Source organism: Sebastes umbrosus, chromosome 10, assembly GCF_015220745.1.
Source record: "Sebastes umbrosus isolate fSebUmb1 chromosome 10, fSebUmb1.pri, whole genome shotgun sequence".
NCBI classification, from domain to species: Eukaryota; Metazoa; Chordata; class Actinopteri; order Perciformes; family Sebastidae; genus Sebastes; species Sebastes umbrosus.
In genome coordinates this window covers 15283051-15301819 of record NC_051278.1, presented here as the reverse complement: position 1 = coordinate 15301819, position 18769 = coordinate 15283051, and the positions used below count along the sequence as shown (strand labels likewise).

Below are 18769 nucleotides of genomic sequence, written 5' to 3'. Positions count from 1 at the left end.
AAAAAAGAAAGGAGACATCAAGTAGAATATTGTATTTTAAACAAGAAGGGAATTTAATGACTCTCCGCAACTAAGACATCAAGATGTATTCTGCCAGTTATGATCTCACGTTCTCACCGGGTCATTAAAGGAAATGGCATTACCAGGTTGCACAGAGGGTTCCAAGAAACGATAAAAGTGTTGACAAGAGTTAGTGCAAAGTTTCAACGCCCTGAGCAGCACAACTGGGGAGTGGTTTGATGATGAGCTGAGTAGAAAGACTCATTCTGCTCTAAAGTTACCAGCAGTGGCAGCGGCACAGAAGAGGGCGGGAGAGTTTATCTTGGGTTGGATGTGAATTGTGTTAAATGGAGGAAAACGTGTAAACGGCCACAGCCCGATATGCTTCATTGACCAGTATTTTTGTTTATTTAGTTCAGTCACATCAATCCTCAGTATTAATGATATACCCACAAGAAGAAAGACTAACAACTAAGATGGACTGTTTGTTGACTTTGGCAAGTGATATATGATTAAATGATAGATTCTTGTGTCAAATGGCTTATTAGCCTAATGAGAGTTTAAGGTTTGAGTTGCTCTCTGTTCTCATCTGTCTCTTACATGTTTACACAAAGCTGCTCGACCTAATAAAGATGAATATGTGACCGTTTGGTAACTGATACTCAGACTGTGACATGTGTTCACATGCATGCCTTTAGGTTATTTTACAGGAATTTCGCATCAACCTCTATTTTTATACATTTACATTAATTGACATATAAAGTCATTTATCTGGAAATAACCTCTTTTTGTATCAAGAATGGCTATTAGAGACTTATGGGTTAAACAGAAAGCATTATCGTAGCGAGTCTGGTTTTAATTTTCATACACAGTGTTCTTTTTATGCCTCTGTCTTTTTGCCAAGCAATAAAATCTTTCTATTCTTTTTTTCATATGCAATATCGGCACCTGTCTCATGATGGCGTATAGCTGCAGTGTTGTTTAGGAACGTCTAAAGCGTTTCAATATAATTCCAAAGATGCCCTTAAGTCTTACAGTCGTTATTTACTGTGTATTTTTTCATTTAGGGACACTGATAAGGAATGACAGGATGGTCTTTGTAGCATTTCAAAATAGTTGGCTCTGGCTGTTTTTGGCCTCAGCAACCCGGAGACAGGGCTGATTTAGGAGAGCAGAGGACAGATGAGAAACACTCTAGTTTTTTGTTTTTTTTAAATCTGCCTGTTAGTCCAGGGTTCAATGAAGATCTTTAGTTTCTGGTAGTCTCTCTGTGTCTCTCTGATCATGTATCATGATTTTGCACATTTACCCTTTAGGACTCTATTTATCATGCAGTTTGAGTCATTATGGTTCACAAACAAGTCACTTCCAAAGCAAACTGCAATCAGTGAAGAAAAACAGCTGATTGAAATCACAACAGCACATTTTTGATGAACTGTGACGGGCAAAGAAGAGTGATTCATAAATTCATACATTACATTGTTAATGTTGGAAATGTCTTTAGTGAAAGATGACGGATCTGCTTCAGAATGTGAATTTCTCCTCCTTTTATGTTGCCTCAAATGAGAACAATTCTCATTTGAAAATGTCCATTTTTATATATTTGGGTCTTTTTCTTTCCTTACTGTGATGTAGGAAAATGGGTCAGGGTGCCTCGACACAGTGGGAGCCGTTGTGGTAGACCTGGAGGGGAATGTAGCTGCAGCAGTGTCCAGCGGAGGTCTGGCCATGAAACACCCCGGCAGGGTTGGCCAGGTAATTCAGGCCCTCTTCTCCTTTTTTCCTCTATCCATGTCTTTACCAACATAACAACTTCTTTAAATAAAACATAAAAAATATAATCTACAAGATTGAATCAGGCCTTTATTTGAGACAGCTAATATTAGAGGCATGTCATTATTTCAATGTGTCCTTTTTTTAGTTAAGTATTTTAGTATGATAATATAGAATTTCTATTTTATATAGTGTACATCTGCATGTAGTTTGTGTCAAATTTTTACCCAATTCTGCAGCTCTACAGGGATTTTGAACCTCTTTTAGCTCATTGTTTTGGGTTTACAGCACATGCATTTTCTGTGTGATGCAGTCTCGCTGGTCATAAAACATGTTTTCTGCAGGCAGTCATTTCCACCAAAGAAGCTACGATGACGTTGAGTCTGTTCAATCCGTTCAATTCGTTCAATTTGACCTCTGTTCGTCTGTCTCTGTCCTCAGAACCAGCTGTCTGTCTTTCAGCAGCAGCTCTTGAGGAATTTACTGGACAAAAATAGTCTTTGTGTTGACTCCCTCCACAGGAAGGAATCAGCATTTGTTTTTGAATGTGTCAATCCATTTAATCAAATGTATCGATCTGTTCTGAGACAGGCGAGTGACGTCAAAAATGCTCTCTATGCGGATTGTCATTTAGACTCCTCAAGTGGCCAAAAACACAATGCCAACTGAAAGATGGTGTCTGCTGGATGTATAAACAGGCAATATCTTGCAGGCACATTAACCAATAACAACTTAATAAGGCGACAATATGCCAGGGCTGTGATTTGGAGCCCCTTTAGTGGCCAAAAGTTAACTCGATCAATCCAGCTGTAGAAAGTCTGAAAGCGGCAGATAAGAGTTGCCAGCGAGCAGCTTTCTAATCCACTCCCTTTTGTTTCTACCTTTTCTGTGTTGATCCGGCATCGCTGCTGTTTGATGTAATTAACTGAGTTCAACTTTTGCCTTTTAATGCAGATAGTCTAAATTTAATGAGGCAACCTACCACAGGAGAATTCGCTCTGATCATCCTCATGTCCTGTGCCCCATTTGCAAACTCAATTTCACTAAATCATTTTGTTGCTGGAAGTCTTTTACTTTGCATGAACAGCAGCTTAACAGGAAAAAATCACAACTTAACAATGGGGACAGAACAGTATGAATGAATTTACTGCCTTGACCCGGTAACACAATAAACCTTCAGCTCAGAAAAATAAGTCATGAGCATGGCATGTTGTTCTAGTGTAGTTAATGATGTGGAGATGTGAATTAGGCTGAAATGACCACCCCAGTCTGTAGTATAAGTTTTAAAATCTTATATTCAGCCATGAGCATGTCTCTCAAATTTATTATATGAGAATTTATGATATTTTAAGGTGCATCCAAAACAGAAATGTTAAAACTAAAACAACTCCTTTACATCTAAAATGTCCTCCTTTCCTCTCTTTCTGTTCTCAGGCTGCTCATTATGGATGTGGCTGTTGGGCTGAAAATGCCTGTAATATGAACCCTTACTCTACAGCAGTGAGTACCTCAGGTATACCACAGCACACTCTCTACAACCTACTTTGTGTTTGTGTGCATGCGTGTGTTCCTCTCACCGTTAATGTTTACCACTAGCCCGTCTTTTTGTTTTGGAGATGATATGAATCAGAAACAGATATTTATTTAATGTGAGCCTCTTATTTAGCCTCGGTGAGTCAAGCTTCAAAAAGCCCGATAATACTTTCTGATGACCTCGAACCATTCCTGCTGAGTGACTCTCATCAGTCACTTCCTCAGCTGATTGAGTCATCATTCTCCACTCTCCGTTAGTCAGCTGCATGCCAGGTGCATTGCAAAGCTCTATGGATTTGCTATGACGTTTGACATGAGACACCTGCTGTAGATATGATGAGGAGATCCGCTGGGAGCGCAGCAGAAACACGATATGTCTGCAAACTTCAAGTGCAGTTATCTAGATTCGGATCATAACTTTGCTGGCCTAAATGAGTGGTATTATCCCTGGCAGTTAGAAGTTGCTTATGGAAATTGTATGCAGCATTTTCTCGTCTCTAAAAACTTTTTGTTGTTTTCATGAATTGAATTTAATATTTATGGTTAAAAAATAAGAATTATGCATATATGCTCTATAATATGTATTTTTTATGTTTTACGGTGTTTTAAAATAATAAAGCTTAAAGTACATCACATACAAAAGTGATCATGAAGCGATGCTACCAGGTTTTCATTTTGAATGTGAGCTATACAGTCATTCATTCTACCAATATGAGGAGCCTTAACTAATTAGATCCGAATAAAAACTAAAAACATGATTTTTAAAACTAAATGTATTATTTTAGACTCTTTGCATATTTCACAGTATATTCCCAGTATCAAAAACTTTTGGGATTTTTTTCTCTAAATGCACCAAAATTCTATGTTGCTCAACTTAGATCTGCATTAGGTATTATTTTTTTGATACTGCTTTCACTAACAATTGAAATATCTACTGTATATTAAATATGATACAGCTTAGATCTTTTGCAGACAGACACTAACCTCACCCATCAGACACCTTGTCCCATGGAAATGATCGCTAGTTGTCACCTGTAATTGTCACGTACTGCTTGTCCTTCTCCCTCTCCTTCTTTCTGCTGTGTGAGCTTCAGGAGGAGGAGTTGGAGGAAGTAGGTGGTTGCTATTGTTTCTCTTCATGCCGAAGTGGAAAGCTGAACTACCCCAGCGTGCAATCTGCGGTTAACAGGTTGTCAAACGTTAAAGGTTTGACAATCTGTTAAACCTTGTCAATAGTTTATGACAGGAAATCAGAGTTATTTAGACAGCTCTTGCTACCTGAGTTGCTGTCATGTAACATTTAGCAACACAACAATGCTGTTAAAATAGATATTCAATGACAGAAAGACTGCATTAGATAATTAAAAGCCCCTTTAACACTAAGTATAACGTCATACATTTTAGTCTTTTGTCAGCCTTATGAAAATGACCTAAAAATGTCTAGATTCACAGCTACAGCAGAGAAGCAAATTCTGAGGATATTTTTAACTTTTAAGCCCTGCTTTGGGACTTCTGACACTTCCATACAAAATAAAAATCCATCCAACAATTAATTAATTGCAGAATTATCTGAACAGTGAAGCAGGCCATTAGAGTAGCTGATTTTTTTAATAAATGAAAACCTAATTAAATGGTACTTAAAGATAGTGACATGTAGACTTGGTACAACATTGGGTTGGGTGATTTAAACTGACTTAATAGAGGTACAAATAAATATTGCTTTTACATTTTCAGCATCGCTATAGCAAGTCAAGATTTCAATGTTAATGCTACTAGACCAATCTCTGTCCAGTAATGTGTCCAGTAATTTAAATGAATTATAGCGCAGAACAATTTGTGCTGAAACACAATGCAGAGTAATGACAGAACGGTGTCAGACATGGAATTATAGAGGGATGATATCTCAGAAGATATCTCAAAACTTCGGTAAAAACGTATATCTGTAGGAACAATCTTTAAAAAGAGAAAGCACCAAGGGGAAAGTGAGAAAATATATTTTCTATGTGATTTCATTAGACAACCTGTCTAGTGAAAATGAAGTTTTCTTGCCACTGTTGGCAGCAAGCGCCTTGTGAATTTTGTGATTTAAATGCTTCAGCCTTTACAAGTCTGCATGTAGAGAAACGATAGCGGCCTTTGCTCTGCCGAAAGACATCCTTCCCTAGCAGGACCAATCTGCCATTTCAAAGACAAGTTGCATTCTTCTTGAACATATATACTACAAAACGTATACAACCACGCTTTAGTGTTTCCCAAAAAATGAGAGTGCATGCCTCTTTTAGCCGAAAGCAACATTGCTGGTTGAGAGCAGTATGGTTTTGAATGTGAGGCTATATTAGCCCACTTCTTTAAGATGTATGTCGACATCTGCGACATAGCTTCTGGGGAACATTAAGACCTTTTGATGTGGATCTGTAGCCTAATGCATCTCAGTGCAGACGAGCTGATTTGATCAGACAGGCTGAAGCTTGAGTCATGTGTACTCGGAGCGCTGAGATAGCCAGCATTTTGCACCGTTAAAGCTTGTCTGGATATATTATACCAACCAGCAATCAGTGAGAAATTTAGGGTAGTGTAACAACAAAAACGGTTTACACTGAGCCTAAAAAATTCTTTGGACTCTGTACAGTAATCATAACTACAGCTCTGAAAAATTCTGAAATTCTCTGGCACATTTCATTGAAACAAATACTCCCTTTTTATATATAAACGTTAGCATCCCCAAGGTTTTTATTAATTTATCTGCTGTTTTGTAAGTAGTGGTTTTGACCATGTGCTGTACATTTGCATATATGATCACACAAAATGACAGTTTGATATTAAAGGTCTGTCTGCAGCTTAAAGGTGAAGCATCGTCTGGCCCATTTCGACTGAACTGTCCTGTATTTATTACATTAAACAAGCAGTATAAAACCGCTATCTTGGTAATAGTCTGCTGTTCATTAATTATCCCAGTAAATTAAGTTTAGATGTTTGCTCTGTGTGTACTTCCACCTCATCCTGTCTTCCTATATTGTGGCTTTGCCTTTGATGTTACTTAAAAAAAAGCTTTCCTTATGGGTATGGAGAACATAATGTGTGTTCCAGTACAACACCTGTTTTTAATTTCCTAACATGAAAGGCATTCCCATCAAAAGAAACAGAAAAACAATCATTTTCATTCTGACTGGAGGAGCATGGTCCTCACCCTTTATGTCACTCTTTCTTCCCTTCACCTCACCCCCTCTTTGCCCTCCCACCCCCTCCGTTCTAGTCTGTTTTATAATACGTGGCTCATGTGGGTCTTTGTTTTATGTGCGTTGACTGCTTCGTCTGGCCTTCACTTTGCTGCGGCCCATGAGAGAACAGCTCACGCACTTCACTGTTTACTCTCGCTGCCGTTGGCTGTCACACGCTGCGTCTCACATTGTTGGCCTCTTTCTGTTTTTACACGTCTCTTCTGTTGAGTTGCTGCTTTAGTCCGGGCATCTCGCTGCAGTTCCAGCTCAACTGCCATAATATCCATTTCCCCCCTGGGACAGAGCGGTTTACGGTAAACACGGCACAAAAGGCACAGTACCTGGCCAATATGACGTTCTGCTCTCGTTAAACAAGAACTTCAGATTGCTCCAGGCATCTGGTCTCCACAGTTACCGACCTGCATTCAGTTTTGTTGTAGTTACCTGATATTTTACGAGGCCTTCATTTGTGTTTACAGAAACAACAAGGCTATATTCTTCCGTCTTTATGGGCTTTCACAGGAGCTTTTGCCAGATGGTGTTTTGTTTTCACTTTTAGATTTCTTTTCTTTTTCCTGAGTGCAGGCAGACTTCACATTTGAGAAAGAGCATATTGTAAGCGTGAAGCATGCATTCAACATCTGTGTTTTCCTTTTTTTGCAACAATAAGATATTGGTTTCAACAGTAAGTAGCATATTATCTAAGATATAAAGAAGCACACCTGCTGTGTTGTGACTTGGAAGTGGTGGAGGGTAAGGTGAGACATTTGTACAAGCTGGCCATGTTTTTTTTATGGTTCCTGGTTGGCTTAAATGCTTAACAAAATGCTTTGTTTCTCTTCCTGGAGATTTCTATATACCACATGCTGCATACCTGAAAAGCATCAGATAGATTCAGGTAGAGCTGCAACGATTAGTCGATTAGTTGTCAACTATTAAATTGTTCGCTGACTATTTTGATAATCAATTCATTGGTTTGAGTCCTTTTTTAGGAAAAAAAAAAGTCAAAATTCTCTGATTCCAGCTTCTTAAATGTGAATATTTTCTGATTTCTTTACTCCTCTCTGACATTAAACTTAATATCTTTGAGTTGTGGAAAAAACAAGACATTTGAGGACATCATTTTGGGCTTCAGGACACTGTTTTGACTGTTTTTCACCATTTTCTGACATTTTATAGACCAAACAACTAATCGATTAATCAAGAACATAATCAACAGATTAATCGACAATAATAATAATCGTTAGTTGCAGCCCTAGATTCAGGTGCTAATTGTAACAAACTGTCTGATTTTATTAGTATTTTTATATTGCAGTTTTGTTTCTGTGGACTGTAAGAAAAGTGTGTCACACAGGCTTCACAGATAAAAATGCTATTTCTACATTTTGCATGCAGTCACTTGTGTCTGCCTACAACTGTTTCATGTCTTACTTTCATTTGTTAGTCTGTGATCTCATCAAAATAGTCTAATCTTCTTGTTTACCCTCCGACCTAAATATATTTTATCATAATAATTGTGTTTGACCTAAACCTAACTGGGAAAATTATCTTACACAAATACACATTATGATAAGATGGAAATTTAAAACCTATAAACATAAAATTGATGCATAAATGTGTAATGGTGATACATGTTGCAAGTATGCATGCACATACTGCAGCTACCCAGTGAGCCAGCTAGAGTTTACAGAAGGTGATTGCTGTTTCAAATTCCCAGACCAGCTGGGAATCTGGGCAGGGAAAAGTGAACACAAACCCTCCTCCCTCAGCAATTACTGTCAGTGTGCCCTTGAGCAAGGCAGCTGTACTTGGCAGTGCTGTCATCTTTACCTGAAATAATAAAGCTTGCTGAGAACGTGCTAAAAATGACTGCGGCAGCACTAAATTGTTTGTACGAACTGAAAAGTTAACGCTTTGATTTTGCAATAGTTTCCATTATGTAACGTATCAGATATATTAGAAAAATGTGATCTTTATCAAAGCGTAATCAAATCAAAGTGCAAGTGGTTATCAGGAAATGCTTTTACACACTGATCTCTTCAAAAATGCACTTAAACCTCAAGATGTGAAATATCAGGATGTGATTAATACCATACACGGCTAATGTTTTAAAAGTCAGATTTTTCTTTTTAATGTGCCTCTTTGACGTAAGTGGTTTGTGCTACATGTGCTACAACTCTCTCAAAGTGAACTCACTGGAGACCTTGTGTAATCCTGAATGAAGGCATGCATGCTTGCAACACAGAAATGACTTAATGCAAGTTAATGATACAGGTTCAGCTGTGTGTCTGTGTGTCTTTTGCCAGGCTGTGGAGAGCATCTGATTCGCACCATGCTGGCACGGGAATGCTCTGCTGCCATGCAGTCCGAAGATGCCCACCAAGCACTGCTGGAGGCTATGCAAAACAAGTTCATCAGTGAGTCACCCACATGCAGCCCCGACTCCCACTACTTTCCATGCACACAGATTCGTTGGCCAAGAACGTGTTTGCGAGAAACACAATTATGCACAGAGAGAATTAAGCTAGCAAACAGATGTTGCATAACATAAGGAATGAGCTAACAAATGGAAACATTAGAAATAATAGAATCAGAAGAGACGGCTTTTTGATTTATGGATCGTTGAAACGGGGCCTTCAAACGTTCCATTCATCATAGATGACAGCCACAGATAATTTTGGTAGACATAATTGTTTTGTTTAAAGTTCATATGAAGATTTCTTTTTTTTGTTTGCCATATTCTCAGAAGTGGTCAATTTTAGAAAGTCTTGTTAACTGTGTTTGCTGCGCCTGTGAATGACCACTGGGATAACTCAGAGAAGAGCGAGCAGAGGAAGAAAGGACATGTGGAAACATGTGGTGGTTTCTGCCTTGTTTTGGCCTCCTTTAGAAGTCCGTCCCAGTTTGGCTTTGTCATGGACATCTGCAACACCAAGACGTTTGGACGGGCTGGATGAAGCCAATTTGAAGTTAATTCTTCTGCTGTTTCCTTTCAAGACGCACATTAAGTCAAACAAAGCTCCATAAATCCTGCCTTAGCAAGAGCAATGATGACAGTGTCTGTGATGTGGAGGCCTCTCACTCAACTTCCATCATACATTTGTCAGGTTCTCTGAATAGAATATCTTTAATGACAACACCATCAGTATTTTTAGATATTTTTGTCTAACACAGTACGTCTCATTGTATACACACAGACACATATATCCACACTCAAAAAACAGTTAAATCCTGTTAATTTATCCTTCTTTTATTGTTATGGGTAAAATAATAGTGAACATTAAGGCAATAATTGAACTGCTCTCATATTTACAACATGCCAAGATGTCAGAGTTATTATGGAGTGTGTAACAAAATTAATTTAAGTGCTCTATATGATATCCAGAGCATTAATATAGCAGCAATTTTTTTTTTTTGCTATGTAATGATATAATGGAGTAACGTCTACCTGAGCAGAGAATGAAGTCACTCCCTCTGTGTGTGTTGTAATCTGAGTTTCACGGTGCTTTGTTGCCGGCTGACTGCGCATGCTTTTAGTGCACATGAGCGTGCCCCGCTGGCTAGCTCACGGCCGCCACTGTTAGTTCTGTTAGCACTGTTGCTGTTGTTAGCACTGTTAGCACCGTTAGCTACTAGCACAGAGGGCTCAGCTGTCGCCATGTTGAGAGCCACGCGGAGGCAATAGAAATGCTCCTAATCTCGCATTTAGCACCTTTAAGAGCCTTTATAAAAGATTAAACAAATACCAGGATTTTGTGTGAATACCGTCCAAAAGCGTTTTATAGAGTGAAGGGAACATTACGACGTGAAATCTGTGTGAAATGCAAAAAAAGAAACAACAGCATGCAGAAACAAAACTATTGGTCCTGTTGTTATTTTTCTTGTTGCTGTGTTGAGATATATTAAAGACATGCTGTAGCTGTTTTTAGTTTTGTTCCTTTTCCAAACTCTCTTTTATTGCCTCTCACTTATTAGCCAATCCAAGTTTCGTTTTGTATACACAACACCTCATTCAAGTTTGCCTCGTTTGAAGTTTTAGTCAGGGACCACACAACTTTTTGTTTTTTGAAAGTGCGCTCCAAGGTGTTTGAGAGTTATGTAGCTGGGAGCGTATACAGTTTTGGGAAATATGACACCTGTCATTAACCTATTATGTGCTGAAAAACCTGCCCCACACAAATGGAGTGAAATATTTTTTATTGAATAGTCTGCTAAATAAAATAAACACATCCGAATAATTGCTTTCAGTTGTTTAACTTGGCCAGAAAGGCAAACAACGTGAATGAAGGGATCACCTTAATTTGATGAAAAGCGCTGTGTTTTGTCTAGTTTTTCCACGTGTTATGCTTGGTTCGATCTGTTAGGGCGGAGAACTAAAAGTATACAAGAGACTGTGTTGATTGAGGAGAAACTTGTTACCATATTTATGCACCGTGTAGTCCTCTCACGTGTGGTGTTTTCTTTGTGTCTCCAGGCTCACCCTTTCTGGCCAGCGAAGACCGTGTTCTGGGTGGAGTAATCGTCTTGCGCTGCTGCAGATGTGTGGAAGCTCAGCCATCTCAAAATATTCAGGGTATACTGGGTAAGACATTAATCACTTCAAACATGATCATACTCAAACTTCCACGCTGCACCTCATGGTAGGCAGACATTTGCCTGTTAATATTTAAAAATCCATCATCAGATAGATGAGAAGAGGGGGAGAAGGCACTGTGGCTTTCCTGTCGGGTGGTCTTTGTTTTAACTCGCACAATCAGGCTCTGGTTTCACACCCTTCATCTGAGATTCAAACAGAGACCTCCCACTATGGAATCAACAGCTAATCTTCTCCAAGTGGAGGCCTTCTGAATACGGCCCAGTTTGGCTGATTGTTCTGGCAGATCTGGTTTCTCTACCTGGAGCTTCTGATTCTTCCATTCGCAGAGTTTTCATCATTGAATTGGACTCAATCAGAGGTCTATCCAAAGGTTAGGCCACATGACTTACTACTGGGCTTAAATGTTGCCCTTTGTGGTCATTTCAACATGATGTATATCGAGCCCTCAGCTACATAGAAACCAATGGATGGGTTCAAGTTCACTGGCAAAGTAGAGCAGATGTGTCTCCAATGTAGGAAGGGATGACATATTGATGTGAAATGACTAGTGAGGTGCTATTTATATAATACATTATGTCAGCTTGAATAATAAAATGCTCCAAAGTACCACTTACTTGGTGCTGTACAGGCCCTGTTTGATGCTGTTTATGGGCCATAGCCCTTGTGCAGAGTGTGGACTACCTCAGATTACTGTGGACTGCAAAGGGCTCTGCATTGATTTACAAGAATAAACAGTATGTCGACCACATCCTTTGGGTGCTGTAATTTCTTCTCCGACTCACATGTTCTACCTTCCTCCACAGTTATGTCACGACTGCAACTCATAAAGTTTCATGATAATGGGCATGCTCAGAGTTTACCGCAGTTTGGCACGTTGAGTCACCTGCCAAACTTTTTCCTCCAGCAGATGGAAAGACTGAACTTTAGTCTGTTCTCTTCCCACACCCTCACTCTGTCCCTGTACTCTTTGTATTCATATTATTACAGTTCTATAAATGTATATTTCTGTTAATTCATTTTTCTCCTGTTCAGCCTGTAATTAACCTTTTTTTTTTATCTGTGTGTTTTCACAGTGGAGTTCCTATGGAGTCACACCACAGAGAGCATGTGTGTTGGCTACATGTCCGCCCAAGACAGCAAAGCAAAGGTGAGCTTCCCAATTAGCTTGACAAGCAAAATGTACTGCAATGAGTTTCAAATACACTTTGGTTATCTGGGAATATAACCATCCTTACCTCATTAACTACACTTAAAGACAGTACGGGCATGGGTATAGGCTCATATTATAAAACTGTATTATACTTAACCATCACCGACCGGTGCCAGTGGCTTGACATTTAATCTGTTCTTGTTTTAGATCACATTTTCCAGGATGAATAATTTTAATCAGAAAGACATCATTAAAAAAGTTATGTGGTAGATATTTCATAAACTCCGCCAGACTGCAGAATTAAAATTCTGAATGCATGAAATGAGGTGTCTTTTAGCCAGACTCTTGTCTCTTGTTTATTGTTTGAAAGTCCCTCCTGAGAAAATTACTGTTTGTGGTGTTAAGGTGCATGACCTCACCTGTCTTAGCCAAGATCAAAAGTGTGACTGATGCACTATGGATTTGATATTTTAATGAAGAATATATTAGTTGTCATTTTGTGTTTTCACAACGTAAACAGTGAACTGGGAGGAATTTGGGGGATTCATGAGGACTGGTTGGCCCAATAGCAAAATAGTGTCTTTTTTCTCTTCTGCATTTAGCAAACCTATGAAGCAGCAATTCAGATCACACAATACAGGATCTGTTTTACTCCTGTATACTTCTGATATGTCAGCCCGTTCTCAATCCCAGGGCGTCAAATACAGAGGCTTTGTCACGCCGTTTGGTACCACCGCTCAAGGCACCCTTTAACCCACGTTCCATTAACTATAATGTACATTAGATCCATCTGCAGCAACAGTAAACGCTCCAAGAAAGTGAGCTGGGAGTAACGTAGTTTAAAGCGTGAAAAGACACACACAAGGCGGGCGGGAGCGGAGGTGGATGGGTCCAACAAACAAAAAGCTTTCATCCAGCAGACCGCTGTTTGTGTCCCGTGCGTTAAGTTTCACTTTCACGTTACAATCAGCTGTTCGTTCGTGTCCCGTGCTCACAATGTTCAGTGTCATTTTCACTGTACAAACATAGTAGTTTTAAGCCCAACCATGTTGTTCTTTCCTAAACGCAACTATAGTGGTTTTGTTGCCTAATCCTAAAGTGACACCAAGGGTAGCTATAGTGGTTTTGAGATGCCGAAAATAAATTGAAGGGGCGTGACAAAGCGGCGGTATATGACAAGTTGGGATGAGAATGTAAGATGTAGCATGTTGAACAAAATGAATCCCCAAAAAAAGATATATTTAACCATAATTTATCTATTTAAATGCCAGTTTGTGGTAAGTGCTGATTTCAACTTGCTTCTAAGCTTGGTACTCAAGTCCGAGTTTGTGTTGATTTGACAAATAGTCGCTGCTAATATGTTGTGCCTGGTGTGAATTTGGCTTACAACTTAGCTGTCTGAATCCTTTCTCTTCACCTACAGATCCTATTTTACTCCCAGTTTGTGTTGACAAAGAAACTGCAGGCCCTGTCCACTGTTTAGTATGTACTGTAGAGACAGGTTCATGCTATCTCCACCAGATCCCACTCTTCATTCCCAACCGGTAGCTATTGTAGCATAGCAAGTACATAATACCTCACTGCATTCCCTCCTTCACCCACTGAAGGTTTTGGTGTCACTGAAAGGCACAACCAAGCCAAACCCCGGGTCTCTGTGGTCGTAAGCAGGCATTTTGCCCCTGCACCACCTGTGCTTGCTGTCTTGTTTGGTATGTGGTCTGCTGGTGACCTTGGCTTTTGGATTAAGGGACTAAAAATCCTTTTGGAGCTCTTTTAAGTAGACATTATATTTACAGTTTTGTGGAAAATAAATGACGTGATGTTTGATGTTGGCTCTGCGATCCTCCTCCAGGACCATAACTTTCTAAAAACCATTAGCAAAAGTACATAAATTGTGTGCCTTGAATCAGTCAGTGTGGCTTCTTAAGCAACAGGGCTTAATGCTCTGGTCTCCTGGCTCTAAATGGAGTCTCAGCTCAGACTGATTTGTTTGGCTAATGTATCTCTGTCACTCTGTATAAAGAGAGGGCACTGTTGTTCAAGCCTGGTTCAGATTTCAAAGTGTTTGCCCTCCGTGCCGCCTCCCCGCCCCCTCACCCGTCCTCTCCTCTGGCTCTTGGTCTATCTCTCTCGTCACTCCCCCTCTCTGGCCCTACCTGGTCCTAAAGTACCATAAAGTTTACTGAAAGTCATGCACCACTGGGGATATCAGTATCAATCTGCATATTTGTCAGATGCGCTCTGTGTATTGGGCTTTGTGGTGGAATGTGAGCATGCAAGCTCCCCTTTCACGCCTGTGCCAAGAGGTGAGCAGAGCACAGTGAACTGTGTACTGTTGGGGGTACTTTCAATCACCGTTTCTAAAGTTTTGTTTTGTTTACATTGTTACATAACGTATGTATTGTTGGAGGTTTAGCAGGCATTAGCGAAGGGTGGTATTACTGATGGTATATAGGCACAATGTCAGTCTCTCCACAATGTCTCTACTGTCATTTAACTGCTTTCTGAAAACCCAGTTCCTTCAGTGAGCCTTGCTGTGGACATGCAACAGCATTTCTGATTGAAAAAGTACAGTAGTACAGTGGTATATCTACTGTTTGTGCTGTTAATAATAAATAGATTACAGTTGCATGTGCAAGGGATCACATTTAACATCCTGCTTCCTCCTGGTGATGTAGAAGATGTCGTGATTTTAACTAGATAATAGAGGAGAACTTGGTTGCCAGTATACTAACTAGAGACTGTGAACTGATAATGAGTCAGAAAAGGAAGAACCAAATCTTTAGCAATTGCAGGCTATCTGTTCAAATTTAAACTCTGGGTCTGGGCACCACCGAAGCATTAATGTAAGCACCTTTATGCATGCAGAATGTTCTTTATAGAAGTTGTGTTCAGTTGGGTGCATATCCAGGAATATCATCTGTCAGTAGTGGTTTCTGGATCTCCTGGGAAATCCTGGGTATCCACTTCCCTATCGACAGGGCATTGGTGACGCAGTGATATTGGAGAAAGCAGCCAAGAGCACAGCTGCTTCACGAAACTTCACACTGCCCTACGAAGCTCCCATGTGCCTCCGTGGCTCTCATCGTCCGCATACCAGAGAAGCTGGCTGTTCACGCCTCCACACTGGGCGCAAAACGAGGTTTTACCCGTTTCTCCCCAGCTGGGCCCAGAGTCGGCCCCCGCTCACTGCCAACATATCGTCCATTGAGGGGATTCCATAGGAGAGCATCTGTTTTCTCTCCAATCTTGGGAAGTTCAAAAAGCCAGAAATGGGAACCTTAATGCAACCAGGCTCCAGTCATGTCTTGTTGTCTGTGAACTCGGCCTAGAAAGCGGTCTGTATGCCATGGATGCAGAGGAGGTGGCACCTGCATGTCCATGGCCTTGATGGCAGACGTCAAAACTGAGTGACGACGTCTCTGTTCAGAGTATATTGTAGCCCACTCCATACTGCAAGTTTGTTGTCAAACTAGAGAAAAGCAAGCTCACAGAGACGTCAAGTAGCTTATAATGATGCTGTGAGAATATTGCTAAAGAGACCTCAATGGTCTGCAAGTGAAATGTTTTTGGCTTCAGGAGTCAGTCCTCTACAAGCTGTTCTAAGAAATCTCATGCACAAATCTATCTGCCAGCTTGATGACTCTGATAATGAAATCTTCTTGGCCTTACCAAACACAAGTTTTAGTACTACATGCTACCAATCCCAGCTGTGGGGACATTCACATAATTGTCTCACCAATAAAGTTTTGATTGATTGAGGGGTTCTGCCCTGTGGGCGACCTCGGGGTCTGAAAAGTGAAGCCAATGCTGAAGTGCTTTAAACTTGCATTCTTTCTAATAGCCAGCAGGGGGCGACTCCTCTGGTTGCAAAAAGAAGTCTGATTGTTTAGAAGTCTATGAGAAAATGACCCGACTTCTCACTTGATTTATTACCTCAGTAAACATTGTAAATATGAGTTTATGGTCTTTATCGCTAGTTTCAAGTCTTCTTTAATACAGCATGATGTTCATTTAGTAAATCACAGTCCCATTTAGAGTCAAATAGACCATAAAGCAGGGTATACTTTAGGGTGTAACTACTCTTGTGATTGACAGGTCGGTACCACGGTGTTGTCCGGTTTGGGAGTTGTCCGTGTAGTATCTCCTTCTGTGGAGATAAGTTAATTAACTTCAGTCGTCCTGAAAAGCATCAAGTCTTTGTCATCTTACCATCGTGCATTGTAGCACCAAGAGCAGTGCAGATGTGGCTGGTGACCAACCTGCAGCAGGACAGGCAGTACATACTGTACATAACAAGTTCTTCCAATGAAGGCTTCCTTGGCTGTGTTGTCATAAATACTTGCTGAAGAAAACTGATAACGATTAGTGTCCCCATTGCACTTTTAGCAGGTTGCTGGGATAATTCACCCCGATTTAAGCATGTGCACATTTTCAGTGCACTGAACTGCAGAGATTACATATAGAGCCAGAGCCATCCACGGCCTCAGCTGCTATTCTACAGACATTCCTCCCATTCCTACTAGCATCCCACTGGGCGTTTTTTAACCAGCCGGAGTCCATCTTCCACTGCTTCTCTGTGATAAGAACATGAAAGGGCTGATACACAGTAGCAGGGGTATTTAGGACATAGGTCAGACTGGATTTATATTTTAAGTCTACTTGTCTTGCACAGTGTTTTAATTCTCAGATTTGTATGTGTAGATTTTTTCCTGCCAAACAACAGCTTCATAAACCCAGGAGAACAGTGAAGCATGCTTACAGCTCAGTCCAAAATGTGTTGGATGTCAGACCAGTTTTTTTCAGACACTGTGTTGGCAGTTCCTCTGAGGTTTTCTTACTTTTCATCCAGATGTTGTTTGGGGGACAGTCGAGTCTGTATCCTAATCCTTTTGACATGACACTGTAAAATAGCCATAAATCTGCAGAGGGAGAGCATCTGGTTTTTATTCAAACGCTCACCTGTGTTTGCACTGGACAGCACATCAGAACATCACGCCATGTTTTACAGAGCTGCACGGACAGGCCAGTGGCGGCGCTTCTGAAACAGTTAGCCTATTGTTGCATTGTTTGTCATGATTGGACAGATGAAAGAGAAGTGTAGGATCCACAGCACCCACCACCATGGCTCAGTTCCCTCCTCCTGGACATCATTACCACTATAAAGCTTTTTTCTTTTTTTGTGCAAGGCCAGAGAAAATCAAATGGCATGCAATTCAGGCCTCCTGGTTACTGTCTGCTTTGTGTATTACACGACAAATGTCTTTTATTATGGTACATTTTGTTTTTACTATCCATCTCGCGTGGAGAATAAATAGCATATGATTGTTTTTTGTTTTTTATTTCAAAAGAAAAGAATGTGAAAACCACAACAGAAAAACAGCGGCATAGTCATAGTGCCAAATTTATCCTTTGGCCTATGCTGTGGTGTTAATGTGCGGCTTCTCGAGCTCCTAAACACATTCATATCTCCAAAGAATGTTGTTTTTCTCCGACAGATACAATGGAGCTGTGTTTTTCATGTTATATTTTGACTCCGTCGTGGTCCTGTCATGTGGTCACTTCAGTCGATGGGTATCAAGCTTGGCAACAGGCAACACTGTAGATTTGCGTGTCTTTCATTTTTTGTCTGTCTAGCCCAGCTGTCCTATAATTCTACATTTCTTTGCTCCTCTTTCAACCCCAGCTGACTTTATAATTAGTTTACGCTGGATTCCACCACAATAATTCATTAATACGGTATATTGTGAAGGAGATGTTCAGTAACTGCCCACTTATTAGGAGCAGCACAACAACAAGGTTCCAGTCTAAATACTTTGGTACTGTACTGTGTTGTATTGCTAATGGTCAATTAATCACCAAAATATTAAAAAGCGCTTCATCATGTGAATCTGCTGCAGACTAAAAATCCAAATATAAAATCCGAGTGATAGTAAAGGTTGGCACAACATAGACACAAAAACTGTGTGAACGTGTAATTTAGTGTTTACACACGAGGCTACAGCATTATTGGTCTGATGCTGACCAGACTTGATGTGTTAGGACAACTGTTGCCTGAAGCATTACTCATCCTCACCACTGTGTCCCTGTAGCCTGGACTTCTGAACTTAGCGCCGCAGCATGCGAACGGCACACAATGCTCTTAGCACTGCGGTGGTGTAATTGCTCACTTGTTTGGTTTAGTAAGCCTTTTACTCTTCCTGCTTACTCACTCAAATTGTCCATTCTGTCAGATGGAAATACAAGGGAAGGTCTTAACATATGCTGTGAGGTTGCGTGTCGGGGTGAGGGTTAGGGCACAGTGGTGTCATTGTCAGACACAGTTTTCTTGCAAAATACATGAAGTCATACAGCGAGACGCTAATTGTGTCCAGTAGTGTGTTTTCAGCTGCGTGTTCAATGTGGTTGGAATCTAAAAAGAACTTTGCAAAAGCTCTTTCCCTCTGACATGCAAACATCAAAAGCAAAACATTTAACATGTCTCCATTAGTTGATTAT

At 40.3% G+C, this 18769-nt stretch overlaps 1 protein-coding gene across 1 annotated transcript in view; it reads left to right on the top strand.

Moving 5' to 3' along the window:
• tasp1 (taspase, threonine aspartase, 1) overlaps window positions 1–18769 on the top strand; it is a 29789-nt gene that overhangs the window by 8133 nt on the left and 2887 nt on the right. The window contains exons 9-13 of the mRNA XM_037782850.1: window positions 1636–1755; window positions 3208–3286; window positions 8831–8941; window positions 10999–11106; window positions 12195–12268. Coding sequence (XP_037638778.1) covers window positions 1636–1755; window positions 3208–3286; window positions 8831–8941; window positions 10999–11106; window positions 12195–12268 — 492 coding nt within the window. The remainder of the gene's footprint in view (window positions 1–1635; window positions 1756–3207; window positions 3287–8830; window positions 8942–10998; window positions 11107–12194; window positions 12269–18769) is intronic.